Source organism: Silurus aristotelis (assembly GCF_946808225.1).
Source record: "Silurus aristotelis genome assembly, chromosome: 18".
NCBI lineage: Eukaryota > Metazoa > Chordata > Actinopteri > Siluriformes > Siluridae > Silurus > Silurus aristotelis.
The window spans coordinates 10,218,499-10,238,726 of NC_139591.1; the positions used below are offsets into that span (position 1 = coordinate 10,218,499).

The following is a 20,228-nucleotide window of genomic DNA, read 5'->3' on the forward strand; positions in this document are numbered from 1 at the left end:
TTGTATTTTAAGGTAGCATATAGTTACAGTGGGATGAAACAAACTGCTGTTTCCTAAGTGCAGTAGTTTATCCCTAATGAGCAAGCCAGTGTCAACTGTGGCAAGAAAAAATGTTCCTGAGATGCTATGAGGTAGAAAACTTGAGAGGAGCCAGACTCAAAGGGAAACTTAATGGGTATTTAGGCTATTCAGGGTGGTTTCCAGTTGAAGAGAACTCTATCCAGAGGTAGGGGGCCGGGATGAATTAGGCAGATCCAAAGAGAAGAAAAGAACAGAATATATATTGCTAAATGTGGTGGCAGTAAGGCCAAGAATCTTATTCCACAAGTGAAAAACCCTATCAGACTTTTGTTTTCCAAAAATGTGTTCATCACAGACCCCAAAGATGTTTTGAATACTAATCTGTACATTCAGTGTAGTGCCTAAATTACACTGCATGATATTTATGTAGATTTTTATGCAATGGTTAAACAAGATGCATTACAATGATACAATAGCGAAATTGAAATAAATTGGTGACTTTCATTTTGACAAAATGTCATCTACATCCGGAATACGAGCGGCCAGTCTGCGTGTGGTCGCTGTAAGCCTCCTCCATGTAAACGGAACCAACTCTGATTATACACGTCCTTTAAAAATCCGTATACAATGCGTGTTTAATAGAAATGTGTACATTTATATATAATATAATAACTGAGCGTTTCCGGAAACATTAGGCGATGCGTTATGTTCCGTTAGCCAGCTGAGCTTCATGCTAGCCGCTAGCTGTCAGGGCTCTTTCTGAATGTTAAGGTTATTTATAAATCATAAAGTAGCATGAATGAGAGCGACTGCGTACAATCTGAGGCCACCGCTAGGAAAGAAATGCACATGTCAATCTCCGGGAACAAAAGCGGGAGTGTAAACAGTTCCCCTCCGGAGGGAGACACTGTGTTTGACATGGACGACCAGGATGAGGAAGAGGAGAGCGACGCGCTGGACTCAGCCGAGGCGAGAGAGAGCGCACCGAGCCCGGCAGAGCCGTGCGACGAGAGCGCGCCGAAGCGCTGCGTGTATGACGGATGCTCCGAAACCAGCGCGCTGGGTTCCAAGCAAAGAAAGCCATGGATGTGTAAAAAACACCGCAACAAAATGTACAAGGACAAGTACAAGAAGAAGAAGAGCGACCAGGCCATTGCGTCGGGGAAATTAGAAGTAAGCATGCTGTGGAGGTGAACACCATAGAGTTCACTGGTGTGCAGTGTCCAGTCACTGACTGCAGCCTCTTACATCCTACTCACCTGCTGCTTCATACACATGACATCAAATGTAACACACTATGGAGGGGAAAAGGGGAATAAAAAGAATAAATTCAGCTCTTTAATTCTCATAATGGCCCTATAAAATTAATTGACAGCACAAACTCATAATGTGTATATGTTTATCTTTATAGAACATGATGTATCATTTAAGGGAAGAAAATATCCCAATAATTAAACTCTCTTTCCTGGTCAGATTAATCCTCCAAGGCTGAGAAAGGTTTTTTTTAGTTTAAGGCAGTTTTTAGATTAGATTAGATTAGATTAGATTCAAACCCAGCCATTAGGGGGGCACAAGCCAGTGTACTCTTAGTGCCGGTCCCAAGCCCGGGTAAATGGGGAGGGTTGCGTTAGGAAGGGCATCCAGCGTAAAACATGTGCCAAATCAAATATGCGGATCACAAATGAGAATTTCATACCGGATCGGTCGAGGCCCGGGTTAACAACGACCGCCACAGGTATCGTTAGCCGACAGGGTACCGGTGGAAATTGGGCTACTGTTGGCCGAAGGAGGAGAAGGAGAGGAGGAAGGCGTCTACAGAGACGGCAGGAAAAGGAGCAGTGTAGGAGAGTAGAGGTTCGGGTTGGTACTTTAAATGTTGGTACTATGACGGGTAAAGGGAGAGAGATAGCTGATATGATGGAGAGGAGAAAGGTAGATGTGTTGTGTGTTCAGGAGACCAAGTGGAAAGGGAGTAAGGCCAGGAACATTGGAGGTGGGTTTAAACTGTTTTATCATGGTGTGGATGGGAAGAGAAATGGTGTAGGGGTGATTCTGAAGGAAGAGTACAGTAAGAGTGTAGTGGAGGTGAAGAGAGTTTCTGATAGGGTGATGATCGTGAAGGTGGAAGTTGAAGGGATGATGATAAATGTCATCAGTGCCTATGCTCCACAAGTTGGCTGTGAGATGGAGGAGAAGGAAAGATTCTGGAGTGAATTAGATGAAGTGGTAGATGGTGTACCTAGGAAAGAACGATTGGTGATTGGGGCAGACTTTAATGGGCATGTAGGTGAAGGGAACAGAGGTGATGAGGAGGTGATGGGTAGGTATGGTTTTAAGGAGAGGAATGTGGAAGGGCAGATGGTGGTAGATTTTGCTAAAAGGATGGAAATGGCAGTGGTGAACACGTATTTTAAGAAGAAGGAGGATCATAGGGTGACGTATAAGAGCGGAGGAAGGTGCACACAGGTGGATTATCTTCTGTGTAGGAGATGCAACCTGAAGGAGATTGGAGACTGTAAGGTGTTGGCGGGGGACAGTGTAGCTAGACAGCATCGAATGGTGGTCTGTAGGATGGTTTTGGAGGCGAAGAAGAAGAGGAGGAAAGTAAGGTTTGAAAGAAGAATAAGATGGTGGAAACTGAAGGAGGAAGAGTGTAGTGTGAGGTTCAGGGAAGAGGTCAGACAGGGGCTTGGTGGTGGTGAAGAGGTGCCGGATGATTGGGCAACTACCGCAGGAGTGATGAGGGAGGCAGCTAGAAAAGTACTTGGTGTGACATCTGGAAATAGAAAGCAAGACAAGGAGACGTGGTGGTGGAATGAGGAAGTGCAGGAGAGCATTAGGGGAAAGAGATTGGCAAAACAGAAGTGGGATCGACAGAGTGATGAGAAAAGTAGGCAGGAGTACAAGGAGATGCGACAGCAGGTTAAAAGGGATGTGGCGAAAGCCAAGGAAAAGGCATATGAGGAACTGTATAAGAGGTTGGACACTAAGGAAGGAGAAAAGGATTTATACCGATTGGCCAAGCAGAGGGACCGAGCTGGGAAGGATGTACTGCAAGTTAGAGCAATAAAGGATGGAGAGGGAAATGTGTTGACTAGTGAGGAGAGTGTGTTGAGAAGATGGAGGGAGTATTTTGAGCAGCTGATGAATGAGGAAAATCAGAGAGAGAGAAGGTTGGAGGATGTGGAGTTGGTGAAGCAGGATGTAGATAGGATTAGTAAGGAGGAAGTGAGAGCAGCGATTAAGAGGATGAAGAATGGAAAGTCGGTTGGACCAGATGACATACCGGTAGAAGCGTGGAGATGTTTAGGAGAGATGGCAGTGGAGTTTTTAACCAGATTGTTTAACAGGATTCTGGAAGGGGAGAGGATGCCTGAGGAATGGAGAAGGAGTGTGCTGGTACCGATCTTTAAGCATAAGGGAGATGTGCAAACCTGCAGTAACTACAGGGGAATTAAGTTGATCAGTCACACCATGAAGTTATGGGAAAGAGTAGTGGAAGCCAGGCTGAGAGAAGAGGTGACCATCTGTGAGCAACAGTATGGTTTCATGCCGAGGAAGAGCACCACAGATGCCTTATTTGCTTTGAGGATGTTGATGGAGAAGTATAGAGAAGGACAGAAGGAGCTGCATTGTGTATTTGTGGATTTAGAGAAAGCGTACGACAGGGTGCCGAGAGAGGAGTTGTGGTATTGTATGAGGAAGTCAGGTGTGTCAGAGAAGTATTTGAGGGTGGTGCAGGACATGTATGAGGACAGTGTGACGGCAGTAAAGTGTGCAGTAGGTACGACAGACTGGTTCAGGGTGAAGGTTGGACTACATCAAGGATCGGCCCTGAGCCCTTTCCTGTTTGCAGTGGTGATGGACAGGTTGACGGACGAGGTCAGACAGGAGTCTCCCTGGACTATGATGTTTGCAGATGATATTGTGATTTGTGGTGAGAGTAGAGAGCAGGTTGAGAAGAGCCTGGAGAGGTGGAGATATGCGCTTGAGAGAAGGGGAATGAAAGTCAGTAGGAGTAAGACAGAGTACATGTGTGTGAATGAGAGGGAGGGCAGTGGAGTGATGCGGTTGCAGGGTGAAGAGGTGAAGAAGGTGGAGGAGTTCAGGTACCTGGGGTCAACAGTGCAAAGTAATGGAGAGTGTGTTAGGGAAGTAAAGAAAAGAGTGCAGGCAGGGTGGAGTGGGTGGAGAAGAGTGACAGGAGTGATTTGTGATAGAAGAGTATCTGCAAGAATGAAAGGGAAAGTTTATAGGACTGTGGTGAGACCTGCGATGTTGTATGGATTAGAGACAGTGGCATTGAGTAAAAGACAGGAGGTGGAGCTGGAGGTAGCAGAGCTGAAGATGTTGAGGTTTTCGTTGGGAGTGACGAGGATGGACAAGATTAGAAATGAGTTTATTAGAGGGACAGCACATGTAGGATGTTGTGGTGACAAGGTGAGGGAGGCGAGATTGAGATGGTTTGGACATGTGCAGAGAAGGGACATGAATTATATTGGTAGAAAAATGCTGAAGATGGAGCCACCAGGTAGGAGGAAAAGAGGAAGGCCAAGGAGGAGGTTCATGGATGTGGTGAGGGAAGACATGCAGGTAGTTGGTGTAAAAGAGGCAGATATAGAGGACAGGGTGGTATGGAGACGGATGATCCGCTGTGGCGACCCCTAATGGGAGCAGCCGAAAGAAAAAGAAGAAAGAAGAAGATTAGATTAGATTCAACTTTATTGTCATTACACATGTACAAGTACAAGGCAACGAAATGCAATCCCCCAATCAAATTACAAAGTCATAATTAAAAATCCCAGAGTAAAATGTGTTTCTCTATTGTTCTGTAGTGTGTTGCATGCAGATGTCAAGTGTATGGGAAGCTTTAAGAATGTGGTTATAATGGCAAAGGCAATACCCAAATTGTTCTTTTCAGAATTCAGAATTATATGTTCAATTTTATTTACTTTTATTTGTATAGCACTTTTAACAATAGACATTGTCCCAAGCAGCTTTACAGAGATAAATAGGTAATAAAATTTATGCTAGTGCCTATAAGTTTAACTCTTAAGAGTTTATCCATAATGAGAAAGCCATTGCAAGGATAAACTCCCTGAGCTGTTCTGAAGAAGAAATCTTGAGAGGAACCAGGCTCAAAAGGAAACCCATCCTCATCTGGGTGGCACCGACAGTCCATTCATTATAGTTCCATTATTATTGAAGTGTGCTGTTTAGAGATGAGTTTTTAAATTCACTACTGTAATTCAAATTGCAGTCCTTAGCCATTGAAGCAGACTGCTTCAATGGCTAAGAATTGCTCAGTAACTTCATGAATGTCTAAGCTGTTCATGTAGAACCATCCTCAGCTGCAAAGAGTGGTTTCTATTTGAAGAGACGTCCATCCAAAGGTATGGCATCAGGATGAATCAGACTGATCTAAAAAAAAGAAGAGAGAGACATGGTCACTGGAACCTCAGGAGCAGGTTTATCTCTACAGAGAGAGAGAGAGAGAGAGAGAGAGAGAGTAGTGCGTATTCTCTCTGATTTTATGTGCTTTATGGCACAAAAACATGACTACTATTTTTATATGAAACAGAACGTCTAAAGCCAGCTCAAAAGGAACGTTTGCTAAAACAGTGCTGATGAGATATTATTTAGGTGGTGATCTGTTCACGTCACAGCAGTGACACCAACAAGGCACTTTGGTGTGGGGCTCTGGTACAAGTATATCAACTGTATCCTGTTATATGTGCAGCAAAAGAGACTTTAGCACATTCACAGTGTGTTAATCATCTCGTCTTTTGTCACTACTTAGTTTCAGACCACAGCATCACTTAGTAATGAAAGAGTACTGTTATCCTTCCTACTGAATTATATTATATTGACCTCATAATCTCCTGACAATCTGACAAAAATGTTGTCTTCTCTAATTTGGGTTAATAATATTTTCACTAATAAAATGTTCTGCAGAATACGTGAAGGAAGTATAATGCAACAAAGTGGTTCCCATATTTTAAAGCTATTTTTAAGGCTCTTTGTTTGCTTGATTGTGTAAAAACATAGCTAATCATATTAATTGTGCTCTTGGTTCCAGTAAACACTGGATCATAACAACAACTCAAGAAAAAAGGAGACTTAATCTTTTTGAATTATATCAGATGGCATATGATTATATAGAGGCAATGGCATTTCCCTCAGGCAGGTAGTAATATAAAATGTCAAGGTAAGATATTTTCATATACTCATGAGATAAAGTTCCTGTACCTTATAGAATGAATGAATTTATATAAACTTTAATAGGAGGGCTCAGAGGAGAGGCCGGTGTCTGTGACTAAGCAACGACTTGGCGCTGTCGGAGAGAGACCCACAAGACCTTCACTCATAGAGCAAGTGTTAAACCAAAAGAGGCTGGTGAGTTCCTTATTCTTGGGGTGTCCTAATACTCTATGTGTTGAATAGTAAGCAATAGCTGTTTTACCCTATAAAAAAAAAAAAAAAAGGCCAGATATACCTATTTTACATATATAGACATATACACATCTGAATAATTTCCAATTGTGACTAAAGCCATATGCAGTGCATTCATTCCCAGTTTTGCAATTTAATTTGGTAAAAAACTGCAGCAATGTTCTTGTCGATACATTTTTATATATAATGATTAAAGCTGTGGATTAAGTTCCACTGCACTGCAGTACACACTTATAGCACCAACTATCAGTCTCAGACACTTCACCCACATGATACAAAGCATATAATGTCTTTTTTTATTATTCTTCTTCTTTTCTGGACACACTCTTAAAGATGTAAATAAATACAGAAATGAATATATCAAGCAATAAGCATACAGAAACATATCTAATTAAATAAATAGTGGAAATAATTGACCAAGCAATGCATAAATAATTAAATTATAGGAAAAATACACAAATAAGAAACAAAAAAGAACAATACATAAGAAACTTTAACCAAAATAAATTAAAACTATACTTTTCCTTTGCAGTCTCTCTTGCGGAGCCCAGAGGTCATCAGTTTCCTCCAGCAGCAGCAGCATCTCCTCACCATGCAGACACGATCTCAAAGACATGACCAGCAAAGCTACTGAGCACTGCGTGTACCGTTATGTCACTGCGGATTTAACATACCATACAAGTACTTCAGGAAGAGCTCCTTAAGCCTAAGAAAGCATAAACAATTTGGACTCTGATGTTACACTGCAAAACACCACAAGTCTCCACTGTGGTGACATCACACATGTCATCACAACCTGGATCATTTTCAGTAGCAGTTCTACTGTATATAAAATCATTTTTAAACTACTTGGGTTTTTATCATATGCTGGGTTTTTTATGCACCACTATGCATTTTAAATTTAAAAGAATTGTGTGAAAGCAGCAACATACCAGCAGGTGATTTTTAACACTAGTGATTTGTGTGCTCATAGATATGTATTTATTTTAACCATTTAATTATTGTGATATGATAAATGCCTGTATATAAAGCAGTGTACATGCATCCTTATTGTAAGTATGTGATTAGGCAAGTATGATTTACAGGTAAAAAAACTACTGGAAACCCTTTTTGAGGTTTTATGAATCTAAGCATCAAATATATTAGAATAATTGATATTTTGATATTTTAAGTTGATTTGATTTTAGTTTTGTATTTGTATCAGGGTTTGTTTTATTTGCAATATTATTTGAATCTCACGCAAATTACGTGTAAAAATAAGACGAGAGTGAAATTCTGTATTAAAAAAAAAAAATCAAGCATGTAATAGGGTTCAATATTTACTCATATTTTCAACACAAAAACAAACATCAAGCTAACATTGCTAGTACTGATGCTTTGCCTTTCCTTGTTCCTCAATCTTCAATCACTGTTTTGCTGTATGGACTGTACAGAAATCAGATTATGGAAAAGTGATTCTGATAAAAAAAAAATCAAAGTACACAGAAACAATTGTAAAACTTTCTTCAACAATTAGATGCACAAGATGCTTTAAAAGTCTTTAGTCTGTAATAGACTACTGGTACCATGATCCTCTAGTGAACACTGAGATGGCAGTTTGGACACTGCTTAGTTCTGTGCTGATCCTCAGGCTGTGGAGTCTGTGAGTTACAGAGTGTATATAACAGTGTTAGGAAACAGATGAGATAGGGTTGTGTGGAGAACCCATTTGGGTCAGAACTTTATCAAGCCATTGCAGAGGTCCGTGCAGGTGGATCTCTATCCAGCAGGGGGTGCTCGTGACATCCTGGCGGTGATATTCTGCACCCCAGCCCTGTGGAATAAAATAAGACACTGTGGTACGCTGTATATAATGAACACGAGAACGTATTCATAAAAGCCTAATATATCTATTAGGGATGGAAGAAATTTGAAAATAAAGGGCATGATATTAGTATAAAAAGGTATTAACAAATGCTTTATTGTTATCATGAGGATCAAATTAAGTGATTTAGAATAAATCATGCCCAGAAGAAACTAACTGCAACTGATACTCAAACAAAACATCATAAACCACCCCATATTAAAATCTTAGACTGACAATGGACAATCTATTTAATTAATTAATTAATTAATTAAAACAATACAAATAAAATAATACATTAATTACTATAAAATGCATTTTGGATCACTATCCATATGTTAACATTTGATAATATTAAAAGACAATAATTATCAATACAGTTTAAATTCACAACCTAGTTTGTGAATCAAAATTTAAGTTACAAACAGATTTTTAGTTTAATAACTTGTGTCAAATTAGGTAAAGAAGCCAAACACATTTTACAACTTTTACATACAGTTATTATGACTAGGAATGGGTCAGGTTAAAGAACGTTTGATAACTGGGCTCATTTACTTGGTATAATTAAATAAACACAATAATCTGATGAAATTAGAGTGTCACTGTAAATATACAACTGGGTGTGTGCTATTCAGTTAATAAGTCAAAACTCAAGAATAGGCAAATAGTGGACAGCAATTTGTTTTTTGTTTTTTAAACCCCCCCCTTTGGCAGAACAGGTAAACAATTGCACAATTGTCCAGAGATTCCAAGCTTGAAGTCTTTTGATGCTTCAGCCATCCTGAAAACCACAAGAGTAAAACTGACCTTGGAAGGGGTGGCACCCTCTTTATCAATCACAGCTGTGCACATGCTAAAAATGACATTTAGAATTTCATTGCTTTTCAGGTTAGTGTTATAAAAATGCATCAGTGCACTATAATAAATCTGTGTAGAGGTTTACATAATTCATAATAATAATATATATTCATTCTGCTTCCTTTTACTATCTGTTACTGTTTCTTTTCCCATAGCCATGACTAATTTCTCTATTATTCAATTAGTCTATGAAAGTCCTAGTATATGTAGGAAAATTACCTTAACAAAGCTCATTCTGATGGTGCACATCTTAGTGAGCTCATACACCACCTCAAAGCCATGGTTGACTGATTGTGACAGCAGCTGGGCAAACAACTGGTTGTTGAAAATCTTGAGGCTGCAGCCGCTGGGGATTTTGCACACAGTGGTGGCATGGAAGCCATGCTGGTAGTTGCAGTTGCGACTTTGTACGAAAATGCTGCTGTCACTCAGGCACTCAGCGTACACCTCACCCCCTACATAATAGAGGTGCACACCTGCAAACATTATACAAGGTTCAGTTTGAATATAAAGCAATAATTTATTAGAGAGATTATTTCTGTAATAAGAATATATATTTTGTGTTTCTAGCCACGATTCACTCCAGGAACACTGAAAAGGTTGGAACACTGAAAGGTTGTCCATGAAATGGAAAATAGTAAGTGTTATTTAATGGAAACTACAATTTTCCAAAAAATTATATTTTCCCAATTTCAAATGCCTAATGCAATGTAAGGTAATTACCGTCATGTAAAAATATTAGCCTTAAATAATTGTTCACTTTAATATATTAACATAAGTCTTGGTTTAACTGTGTACAACAAAACACATTCACTTTAAAATTTGTTAGAAAAAAATATAAAACAACTTCTCATTCTAAAACCAGGTCATTCTAAAACCAAATGAGACCATAATGCTTAGAAAACTTTTTTCATCACCTTCAAATCAAAACAGAAACCTTACTACCCTTCATTTTTTAAGCATCTTGCTCTGGTTTATGTCTCTCTTCACAATGTATCTTCAAACAGGACACACAAATGGCAAACATCCAGCTAGTGATTGTGTGTATGTGTGTGTGTGTGTGTGTGTGTGTGTGTGTGTGTGTGTGTGTGTGTGTGTGTGTGTGTGTGTGTGTGTGTGTGTTTGTGTGTGTGTGTGTGTGTGTGTGTGTGTGTGTGTGTGTGTGTGTGTGTGTGTGTACGGCTAAACTAGATTTACATTTACTGTTTCTGGGACAAAGCAATAATGATCAAAGAGAATGAAAAGCACCAATATTTGGAACTTTACTTTTTACAAAGTCGAAGCACGACATTAACACACAAAAGGCATTTTTTACTCAGTTAATATTATAAAACGTAGCATGTGTTTAAAAAAATCCTTTAAAAATCCTTCCAATAAGTAATTAATAGATAGAATATAATTATTAGAATATAATTTGTATTGGTCCCTTAAGCATGACCCTGGCCCAACACTGGTTAATTTCAGTAAAAACAACTGTCACAACTGAAGATTAGAGAATAAAACCACCTTTGCCTATATGCCGGCGGGTGTGTTCAATGGTGGAGTTGCGGTTGACATTAGACAGCAGCCCTAAGCAGAACCTAGTCTGGTTGTTAGATGGGTCTGTGAAGCCGTCCACCAGAATGCTCCGTGATAATGCATGAAAGGTCTCTCCAACTCTGTTGTTTAGTTCATAGTATGCCACAGAACACCAGTGCTCTGGTTCTTCATAACACACTGGCCTCAAGTCTACACACAAATACACACAGTTTACTATCTAACAGCAAAAATTATACATTTTGCAGCATCTTATTTATGTTCATTGTTATTTGTGAATTTATTCAAAATGATGTTGTTTGTGTCTTGCACCTCTGTGTGGAGCAGATAGAGTGAGTTTAGTCGTGTTGGATGACTCTCCTGGCTTCACATCCTGTGGAGGGCTTGTTTCCATCATGCTGTATGGTGGTGGTGGAGTCTCTGCTGTTTAATGGGTTAAAATGATATTATTCAATTTTTTATGTACAGAAAGACCAACAAATGAGACCACTGTATGTTAGTAATAATTAAAGTAATATTAAAAAGTGGTAAAAAAAAAAAAACGTTAATATATATTTCATAAACAGACGTGCATAGCTTATTTTCCATTAAAATATATTTAATAGTTATTAATATATTTAGAAAAAAATAAACAGACCTGTGATGTGATAGGGACTTGCAGGGTCAGACGTACTGCTTGGGGAGTTTGGGTGGCTGTGTGTATTTGGGGACTGAAGAGAACTGGATGGAGAAGAGGAGAAAGAGCTGCAAGGCAGTGGAGGAAATGAGTCTGGGAAAGTGGCATTCTGGGGCATGAGTGGCTCACTCTGGAGGGAAGCATGGCGGAATTTAGCTAGCAGACTGTGCTGAGGGTTAAACTCGCTGTGGCGAGGTACCAGGACAGGAGGCAACACTGCAGAATAAAAGAGAGAGACAAAGGAAAGAATAAATGAATAGAAAACAAAAAATATATATATAATAATAATTGGTACAATAACCTTTTCTGTGAGGGTGATGTTAATTTAAATGGAGTCTCCAATGTCAGCACTGCAGTACTGGTGCACAATAGTTATATGTACAGACGTAAAACCTTATGATTTCTGAGGTCAGGACAGTAGGCTCGAATTGCTGTTCCTCAAATATTTCTGTTTGTATTGTTCCATAAATGTAACTGTAAACAAATAAAACATGATATGCCATTCGTTTTAAAAAGGTAACTGTTTACTGGCTATGATATGTAATAAATAAACACTTGGGGACTGACTGTAAATAGAAAAGAATTAACTTCAGAGTAATTTTAGTACTCTGTAGTATTTCATCTATTTTTGTTTTGCTTCTGTATATGTGAGGAGGCCAGCGCATATTTAATGTTCCAATTCAACAAAGGTTTAAAGGGATTAAATTCAGGGCTCTGTGCAGGACACAAGTTTATCCAGATCAACTGTTTATGGAGGGATCTTTGCTCCTGGGGCTGAATGGACATGGGGGAATTGTCATGCTGGAAGATGCTTGGACCCTTTAGTTCCAAAGAAGTTTATTGTAATACTAAATATAAAAAGGCACTGAATACAATTGTAAGCTTCCAACATTGTGGGTAAAACAACTTGTGAGTGTGCTGGTCAGGTGTCCCATAAACTTTTCCACATAGTGTATATGCAGTGTATATACAGTATAATCATGTAAATGTATGTATGTTTGTGTATACATATATGTGTGCTTGATAATGTCTTGCTAAAAGGGAATATTATTTGTTGTAGGGTCACTTACTGAAACCCATTTAAAATTTTAAAGCAAAATTAATTAACTCGTAAAGCAATATATTTTCAATGTCCAGTTGCACTAATACATCTGAATTTCATAATGTTTTCTGCTTATATAATAGCAATGTTGTGATCAGTTATCATAAATATATAATCTTCCTCTTTTTCTGTTAAAGAACATATTATTTTATTTGTTTTTGATGCAGGTTTGTTGGCAAACCTATAAATAGTGATATATATCATGTTTCATGAAAAATAGCAAGTATTGCGATATGATGTTTCTGATGTATTGCATGTCTGCTTCAAAGCTCCACGCATTTTGGAATAAACCTGATCTTTTTTCAAAATTTTATTATAATCCAAGGTGGCTGTTTAACTGTTGATGTTTTTGGTTATTTATTGCAATTCAGCACAGTTGAAGACCAGACCCCAGTGAAGATTGCTGAATTTATATAAATGAAATAACGTAAAATACTGTTTTCTTCATGTACTTTATGAACAGAGAGCACAAATATGTTATAAGAACACAGGTACCTGGTGTGAAAGAAAAAGAAAGAAAGGTACCTGGTGTCTCCACACGGCGGTAGTGGTAGGGGTTGACACAGATGTCTTTTTGTTTGGAGCCGAATGGAAACTCACAACAGTCCAGTGCCTTAAGCTCATGGTGTGACTGGAGGTCAGGCCAGCGCCACACACGGCAGTAGATGACATGTGGCAGGCCTTTCCGATGCGACACCTGCAGCCGTCCGTCCAGGGAGCGCGGGATGGTCACGCACTTGCTTGGTTGACCTGGACAGCTTAGTGCCTTCTCTAGCTCCTCCATTGCACCCTTTTTTTTCTTCAGCTTCTTTACTAGTGAGTCTACAGCCTTCTCTGCCCATTTCTCCTCCTCATCACCTTGTTTCCAGCCCAGCAGTCGCTTCACAGCTGGACTTGTAAATGAAAACAGTGATGTGATGGATGTAGTGGAGTGCATTGTCACAAAGTGCAGCAAAACTTCTAAAAGAAATAAAGGAAGGATTAGCTGAAATTAATGCTAGTTAAAAGGAAAAAGTTCAGGAGCTTTGATTTTTTTTGTCTTGTCCAAAATCCAGTGAAAGTTGAGCATGAATCCCCCCCATGGGGACGGTTTCTTGAGGAATCCAAAAGTGACTGAAAAACAAAATAATTTATATAAAAGTAACATGTTAGAACTGCAAGCATTTCAGAGAGTTGCAGAACACTTCACAAATCTCTCTTTGTAAAAATATTCTCCTTTCCTCATTAGACTGCCAGGTAGTTGTCTATGGACCAACAATACTGCTGTCAACAGGTGACATCCTCAGACCATCACACACACTTTCTTTAATCTTTTGCCATATACCAAAGCCTATTGGGCCCCTCTGAAATGTACAACAAATTATGTGGTTATATTTTTGTGAAGGTTAAAGTGAAGTGGTCCTGGAGTTTTCTCCCTGTGTGATTACTGTTGTACAGCAACTAGCCGGGCTTCACTAAATAAAACTAAAGAAGGCAACAAATGCGGAAAGAGAGGATGGAAACAGTCAAAGTGGCAAAAAAAAAAAAAAAAAAAAATGTAAAAAAAAAAAAAAAATGTAAAAAAAAAAAAACCGAATAAAAGTAGTAAGTGCCCTGACGACTGGTGTGTGGTTGTGAAACGGCGTCAGCCAGTCTGAGAGCTCAGATACACTTAATCACCTCACAGGCTTTTCCTATCATCACGCTGCCTCTGATCTGCACATTCCCCTCTCCCTTACACACACACACACGCGCGCGCGCATGTGCCTTTATACTCTAATTAGAGTTGTTATGTTCGAGTTCAAAGTAAAACTCCAATAATAAAAGTTACGGTCACAGGGTATCTCAGTGTAGCATCTTGTGGGTTTAACGCACCTACAGGAGGAAAGCGATGTGTAAAACATCCCTTTATCGTCTTCTAGCAAGATATACAATGTATATACTGAAAAATACCTTGTATACCTAAATAACATCTTTATATTTTTCCCCAATAGACTCATTACAATGTCCATCTAAAATCACAATAACAGAAAAAAGCACAGTCCATTTCTTACCTGCTTATTAACGCTTTGTAGAACCTCTGCGCTCTGCAGCCTATTCCCGCTACAGCAGCCTCAGTCAGGTTGTGTGTGTGTGTGTGTGTGTGTGTGTGTGTGTGTGTGTGTGTGTGTGTGTGTGTGTGTGTGTGTGTGTGTGAGAGAGAGAGAGAGAGAGAGAGAGAGAGAGAGAGAGAGAGAGAGAGAGAGAGAGAGAGAGAGAGACTGGAGGTGTAGCACGTGTGTCTGGATGGAGCCGCGGCTCCGGCTGCACATCCCGGCGTCAGCCAGACTGGAGCCGCAGTGCCTGTGTGCCGGATTCATCCGCGCCACCGGAACTTTCCTAGCGCAGCGGAGACTCGTGTTTGCGCGTTCTACACGAGCGCTCACTGAACTAACAAAGCTTGCAGAAGCGCATTAACTTGCAGCAGAATGAAGTGAGCAATGTCTGCATTATTTGGAGGCGCAAATTGAAGCGAAGGCTTTATACAACAACCAGCGCCAAGATGGGATATGACAGCTCCTCTAGGCTGCACTTGTCAAAGTCATCTCACATTACAGGGCAACGCAACCCCGTTACCTAGAACTCTATTCCATGCTATTTTACTATAACGATTTTATAATGACCAAAAAGATCTTGCGCAGATATTGTACCAACTACGTTCGTGGTCCTACTCCAGGTCGCCACTTAAGTTTTTGGCTGCGTGCCAGAAGGTTTAATCGATGACTCTATTTCTTTTGCGGATGGATACGTTTCGATTTGGTGCACGCGCGCCGTCTGTTCTAGTTAATGACGCAAGCGTGGATGGCGACAGAGAGTCTACAAGTTTGACATTTTCACAGTTTACAGCAACTGCAGGGGAACGAAACAATACTCCCAATAATGACAGCGCCCATACTCAGCCTGCCCTGTGCTCAGCCGCGCTACTTTCCACTTACACACACTCAGGATGGAGACAGTGAAAGGTGATACAGGACACTCAGCCGAACAAGCGCTCGGGAAAAGCAAAACGAAAAGATTAAATGCGGCACATTGAAGAGCTGACAGCTGACATTTGGATGTTTTGAACTTAGGGTTTTTATTATTAATGCATACACTTACTGTGTAATTTAATAACGGTCTTGTTTTTACTGACATAGATAAGAAGAATATGGGGAATAGAAAATGATATAATGCACTTTCCTAGAAGACTGAATGCACTCCATGCTTTGTCCCGTCTGAAAAACCCTTCATGTGCAGGGTGTCCGAAATGTCACGAAAATACACCTGTGGAAATGCCTAGAGTGCAAGTGTGAACATGTAGTGTACAGCGGGAAAAATAATTATTTGATCCCCTGCTGATTTTGTGAGTCTACCCCTTACAAAGAAAATAACAGTCTAGAATTTTATGTTAGGTTTATTTGAACAAAGAGAGAAATATACAAAAAAATCCATAAAAAAAACTTTAAAGAATGGTTAGAAATGATTTTGTATGTGATCAAGTAAAATAAGTCTTTAATCCCCTACCAACTAGCTAGAATTCTGACTTCCATTCCAACCAACCTGTTCCATTCAAACCTCTCCACCACCATGTGAAAGACCAAAGAGCTGTCAAAGGACGTCAGGGACAAGATTGTAGACCTTCAAAAGGCATGAATGGGCTACAAGACCATAAGGTTTTTGCCTTGGCCATATGTTTTGGGTCACCGTCATGCTGGAAGACCCATCCATGACCCATCTTCAGTGTTCTGGCTAAGGCCAGGAGGTTCTCATCCAAGATTCTACAATGCATGGCCCCATTCATGTGGTGAAGTCTTCCTGTACCCTCAGCTGAGAAACAGCCCTAAAGCAGAATGGGTCCTCCTCCATGTTTGACAGTGGGGATGGTGTTTTTGGGGTCATATTCAGCATTTCTCTACCTCACACAGAGTCAAGTTGATGCCAATGAGCTCAATTTTGGTCTCATAGGACCACATCACATTCTCCCAAGCCTTCTCTGAATTATCCAGGTGTTTATTGCCAAACTTTAGACAGGCCTGTTCACATGCATTCTTGAACAGAAAGACCTTAGGGTGTTACCAATGGTTTTCTTGGTGACTGTGGTCCCAGCTCCCTTAAGATCATTAACACGCTCTTCCCGTGTAGTACTAGGATGATCTTTTACCTTTCTTCATTTCTCTTTTCTTCAATCATCCTTAACCCATGAGGTAAGATTTTGCATGGAGATTCAGAGAGAGGGCAATTGACATCTTGTATTTGTTCAATTCTCAAATTACCACACCAACAGTGGTCTCTTTCCTACCAAGCTTCTTGCTGATTGTCTTGTATCCCATTCCAGCCTTGTGCAGCTCTACAATCTTGTCCCTGACATCCTTGGACAGCTCTTTGGTCTTGCCCATAGTGGTGGAGAGGTTTGAATGGAAGAGGTTAATTCTGTGACGGTGTATTTTATACGCCATGAGTTGATATTAGGAGTATTTTCCTAAAAAGACAGGACTAATTTGGGTGTGTGGGAGTCAGAATTATTGCTGGTTGGAAGGGGATCGAATACTTATTTCACTCAATCAAATACATATTAATTTATAACCTTTCTTTAAAGTTTTTTGGATTTGGAAAAAATAGATTTTTTATACTGTCTTTCTCTGTTAAAATAAACCTACCATAAAAATCTAGACTGTTCATTTCTTCGTTAGGGGGTAACCTCACAAAATCAGCAGGGCATTAAATAATTATTTTCACCACAGTATATGCTGTAAATAAACTCAAGATTAAGTCTGTGTGTTTTACAAGTCGTGCCTCTTTAGACACCATGAAAAACCTAAATAATACTAAATAATGAACTGCATTTTGCACGTATGTTTGACTTCAGTTCAGCATTCAACAATTCAATTAAAGTTTTATTAATTTTTAATTGTATAGTGCTTTTAACAATTAATATTGTCTTACAGCAGCTTTTGTGTAAGTTTGTACCTAATGAGCAAGCCGGTGGCGACTATGGCAAGGAAAAACTCCCCGAGATGGCATAAGGAAGAAACCTTGAGAGGAACCAGATTCAAGAGGAAACCCATCCTCATCTGAGTGGCACTGAATTTTTATTTATTACAGCTAAACAATGTTGAAGTGTGCACTGATGATCAAATGCAAACTGTAGTCCTGAGTCAGAGTAGCCGACTTGACATTAAGTACAGTCCAAATCCATCCTCAAAGCTCCTGTGTTACTCGATAATTTCCGGAGGCAGGCCAGGATGACGCAGGCAGATCCAAGGAGAGGAGAGGAGAGGGGCAGAAACAGTGGTCACTGGTACTGTACCTCAGGAGCATGTTTAAATCGACCGAGAGAGAGAGAGAGAGAGAGAGAGAGAGACAGGTAACACAGACATGAAGGATCTATGGGATAAGAGATGACACACCACCCCAACTTCAACAAACCTGAGTGAACGTGTGAGAGTGAGGGGACGACAGCATTCAAATATCCCAGTTCACCGAAAACTCTATATCCATTATCCCTCCAGATCTGCTCCTTGACTAAAATATATATTTTTTTTAGCCTTGACTTGAACACTGAGTCTGTGTCTGAGTCCCAAAAAATAATTGGAAGGCTGTTCCATAAATGTGGGCTTTATAAGAGAAAGATCCACCCCCTGCTGTAGTCTCCATTATTTGAGCTAACAACAAATAGCCTGCACCTTTTTTATCCATGAAGGTGTAGGGGATCATATTGGTAGTATATTAGAAGCTCACTCAGATACTGCAGTGCAAGACCATTAAGGGCTTTATACATCAGTAGTAGTATTTTATAATTAATGCGTGATTTAATTGGGTGCCAGTGTAGACTGATTAAAACAGGGATGATGTGGTCATATCACATATATTCGGGACTCATGCTGCTGCATTCTGGACTAACTGAAGTTTCTTTATGCATTTACTTGAACACCCAGACAGTAAAGCTTTACAGTAGTCTAATCTAGCTGTAACAAAAAAAGCATGAACTAGTTTTTTTGCATCCTGTAACATCATATTTCATATTTAAGCAATATTTCTAAGGTGAACGGTAATGTTATTTACTTGAGTCTCAAAGTACAGACTAGGGTCAATAATCACACCAAGGTCTTTGACTGCTGTACACAATGAGATGGAAAGACCATCCAGAGATGCTACGTAATCGGAAAGTTCTTTCTGCATGTGGTCCTAGTAAAAGTACTTCCATCTTATCCGAGTTAAGCAGAAGGAAGTTATCAAGCATAATGTCCTTTACACACTCCTCAACATTGTTAAGCTGATCTCGCTCATCTGTCTTTGCTGAAATATACAACTGTGTATCATCAGCATAGTAATGGAATCTAATCCCATGTTTATGTATAATTATACCCAATGACAGCATATATAAAGAGAAAAGCAGTGGGCCTAAGACAGATCCTTGTGGAACACCAAACTCTACCTCAGAGAGTGTTGAGAACTAACCACTTGAATCAACAAACTGATAGTGATCAGTCAAATAAGACCTAAGACAGGAGAGAGCTGTTCCCTTTATTCCAACACTTTTTAGTCTAACAAGGAGGATATTATCATCAAACACCATCATTCCCCAGTATCTAATTGGAAAGCTGAGTCTTTTGGGCCTGAAATCCTCCCTCTTCAAATGGAACCTCGACTTTTAGACACAGAAGCCTCATGCAGTACGGATCAGGAACAGCACCTCCATCACCACTGGGGCCCAAAGGACTGTGTGCACATTCCTTTGCTGTTCACACTGCTGACTTACAACTATGCCGCTTACAGTTTTAATCACATCAAGTTTGCAGAAAGCACAACAGTGGTTTGTCTCATCTGCAGGAATGACGAGTCAGCATACAGAGAAGAAGGTTAACAGCCTGGTGTAAAGTTAACCTGTCTCTGAATGTTGATAAAACAAGAGATGGTTGTTGATTTCAGGAAATCATGAACCAATCACTACCTACTGAGCATAACCTCTCTGTGGAGATCGTCAAGGACATCACCTCGTGCCTTAACATCATCTCCATAACAAAGAAAGTCCAGCAAAGTCTCTACTTCCAAAGAAAGCTAAGAAAGGCCCAGCTCCCACCACTGATCCTCACCACATACTACAAAGGGACTATCGTGAGCATCCTGAACAGCTGCATTCTGATTTGAGAATTTGTTCTTCTTGGATCTAGGGTTAGTTTTAGAGTGGTGCTGAAAAGATCATCGGCGTCACTTTTCCCTCCATCTTGGACAACATTTACACAACATGCTGTAGCCACCAACATTGTAGCTGAACACACACACCCCTCACACACTCTTCACCCTCCTGCCATCTGGAAAAAAAAAGGTACTGAAGCAGTTGGGCCATACAGCCAAACTGTGTAACAGCTTCCTTTCACAAGCCATTCAACTAATTAATACTAAGGGACTGGACTGACACACACATACACTAACAATCACACAAGTCACATACTGAATTGCTACTAAAGCAATTCAAAATTGCTAATAAATATCCAATGTTTACATATACAGTATTTATTATTTAATGGACAAACCTGTTGTGCTATTACACATCTTTTGTACTGATCAGTGCTGCAGTGTCATTATGTTTTTTTATATATAGCTCTGTGGTCCCAAATGGATTATTGTTTTGTTTCCCTGAATATTATACTGTATATTTACATTTATGGCATTTGGAAGACACCCCTATCAAAAGCGACTTACAATTGAGCATTCGAGGGTTAGAGTTCATGCTTGCCCAA

The 20,228-nt window shown here is 39.9% G+C and overlaps 2 protein-coding genes across 3 annotated transcripts; one reads left to right on the plus strand and one right to left on the minus strand.

The window, feature by feature from the left end:
• The first annotated feature begins 533 nt into the window (after nucleotides 1-533).
• On the plus strand, nucleotides 534-7,518 carry rfxap (regulatory factor X-associated protein). The gene is made up of 3 exons (XM_083569205.1): nucleotides 534-1,194; nucleotides 6,307-6,417; nucleotides 7,007-7,518. The coding sequence occupies exons 1-3, from the start codon at nucleotides 817-819 to the stop codon at nucleotides 7,106-7,108; spliced, it is 591 nt and encodes a 196-aa protein (XP_083425331.1). The 5' UTR covers nucleotides 534-816; the 3' UTR covers nucleotides 7,109-7,518.
• Nucleotides 7,519-7,780: 262 nt separating this feature from the next.
• smad9 (SMAD family member 9) lies at nucleotides 7,781-14,783 on the minus strand. Of its 2 annotated transcripts, none has more exons than XM_083569125.1 (7): nucleotides 14,523-14,783; nucleotides 13,015-13,602; nucleotides 11,349-11,603; nucleotides 11,024-11,131; nucleotides 10,682-10,903; nucleotides 9,395-9,651; nucleotides 7,781-8,287 (listed from the first exon to the last, which is right to left on the minus strand). In XM_083569125.1, exons 2-7 carry the CDS (start codon nucleotides 13,424-13,426, stop codon nucleotides 8,144-8,146), a joined length of 1,398 nt encoding a protein of 465 aa, XP_083425251.1. In that variant the 5' UTR covers nucleotides 13,427-13,602; nucleotides 14,523-14,783; the 3' UTR covers nucleotides 7,781-8,143. The 2 variants fall into 2 exon arrangements, with proteins under 2 accessions (XP_083425251.1, XP_083425250.1); XM_083569124.1 differs by having other exon boundaries at nucleotides 11,024-11,134; nucleotides 14,523-14,780.
• Between the last annotated feature and the right edge of the window lie 5,445 nt (nucleotides 14,784-20,228).

What these genes read in the sequence shown, in the direction of transcription:
- smad9 (XM_083569124.1), bottom strand. Translation starts at nt 13,426, where the DNA reads ATGCACTCCACTACATCCATCACATCACTGTTTTCATTTACAAGTCCA. An exon ending in TCTATCTGCTCCACACAGAG is followed by an intron (nt 10,904 to 11,023) that starts GTGCAAGACACA and finishes ATTTGTGTGTAG; the next exon opens with ACTTGAGGCCAGTGTGTTAT. An exon ending in TCAGAATGAGCTTTGTTAAG is followed by an intron (nt 8,288 to 9,394) that starts GTAATTTTCCTA and finishes TTTATTCCACAG; the next exon opens with GGCTGGGGTGCAGAATATCA.
- rfxap (XM_083569205.1), top strand. Translation starts at nt 817, where the DNA reads ATGAATGAGAGCGACTGCGTACAATCTGAGGCCACCGCTAGGAAAGAA. An exon ending in TTGCGTCGGGGAAATTAGAA is followed by an intron (nt 1,195 to 6,306) that starts GTAAGCATGCTG and finishes AAACTTTAATAG; the next exon opens with GAGGGCTCAGAGGAGAGGCC. An exon ending in TGTTAAACCAAAAGAGGCTG is followed by an intron (nt 6,418 to 7,006) that starts GTGAGTTCCTTA and finishes TTTCCTTTGCAG; the next exon opens with TCTCTCTTGCGGAGCCCAGA.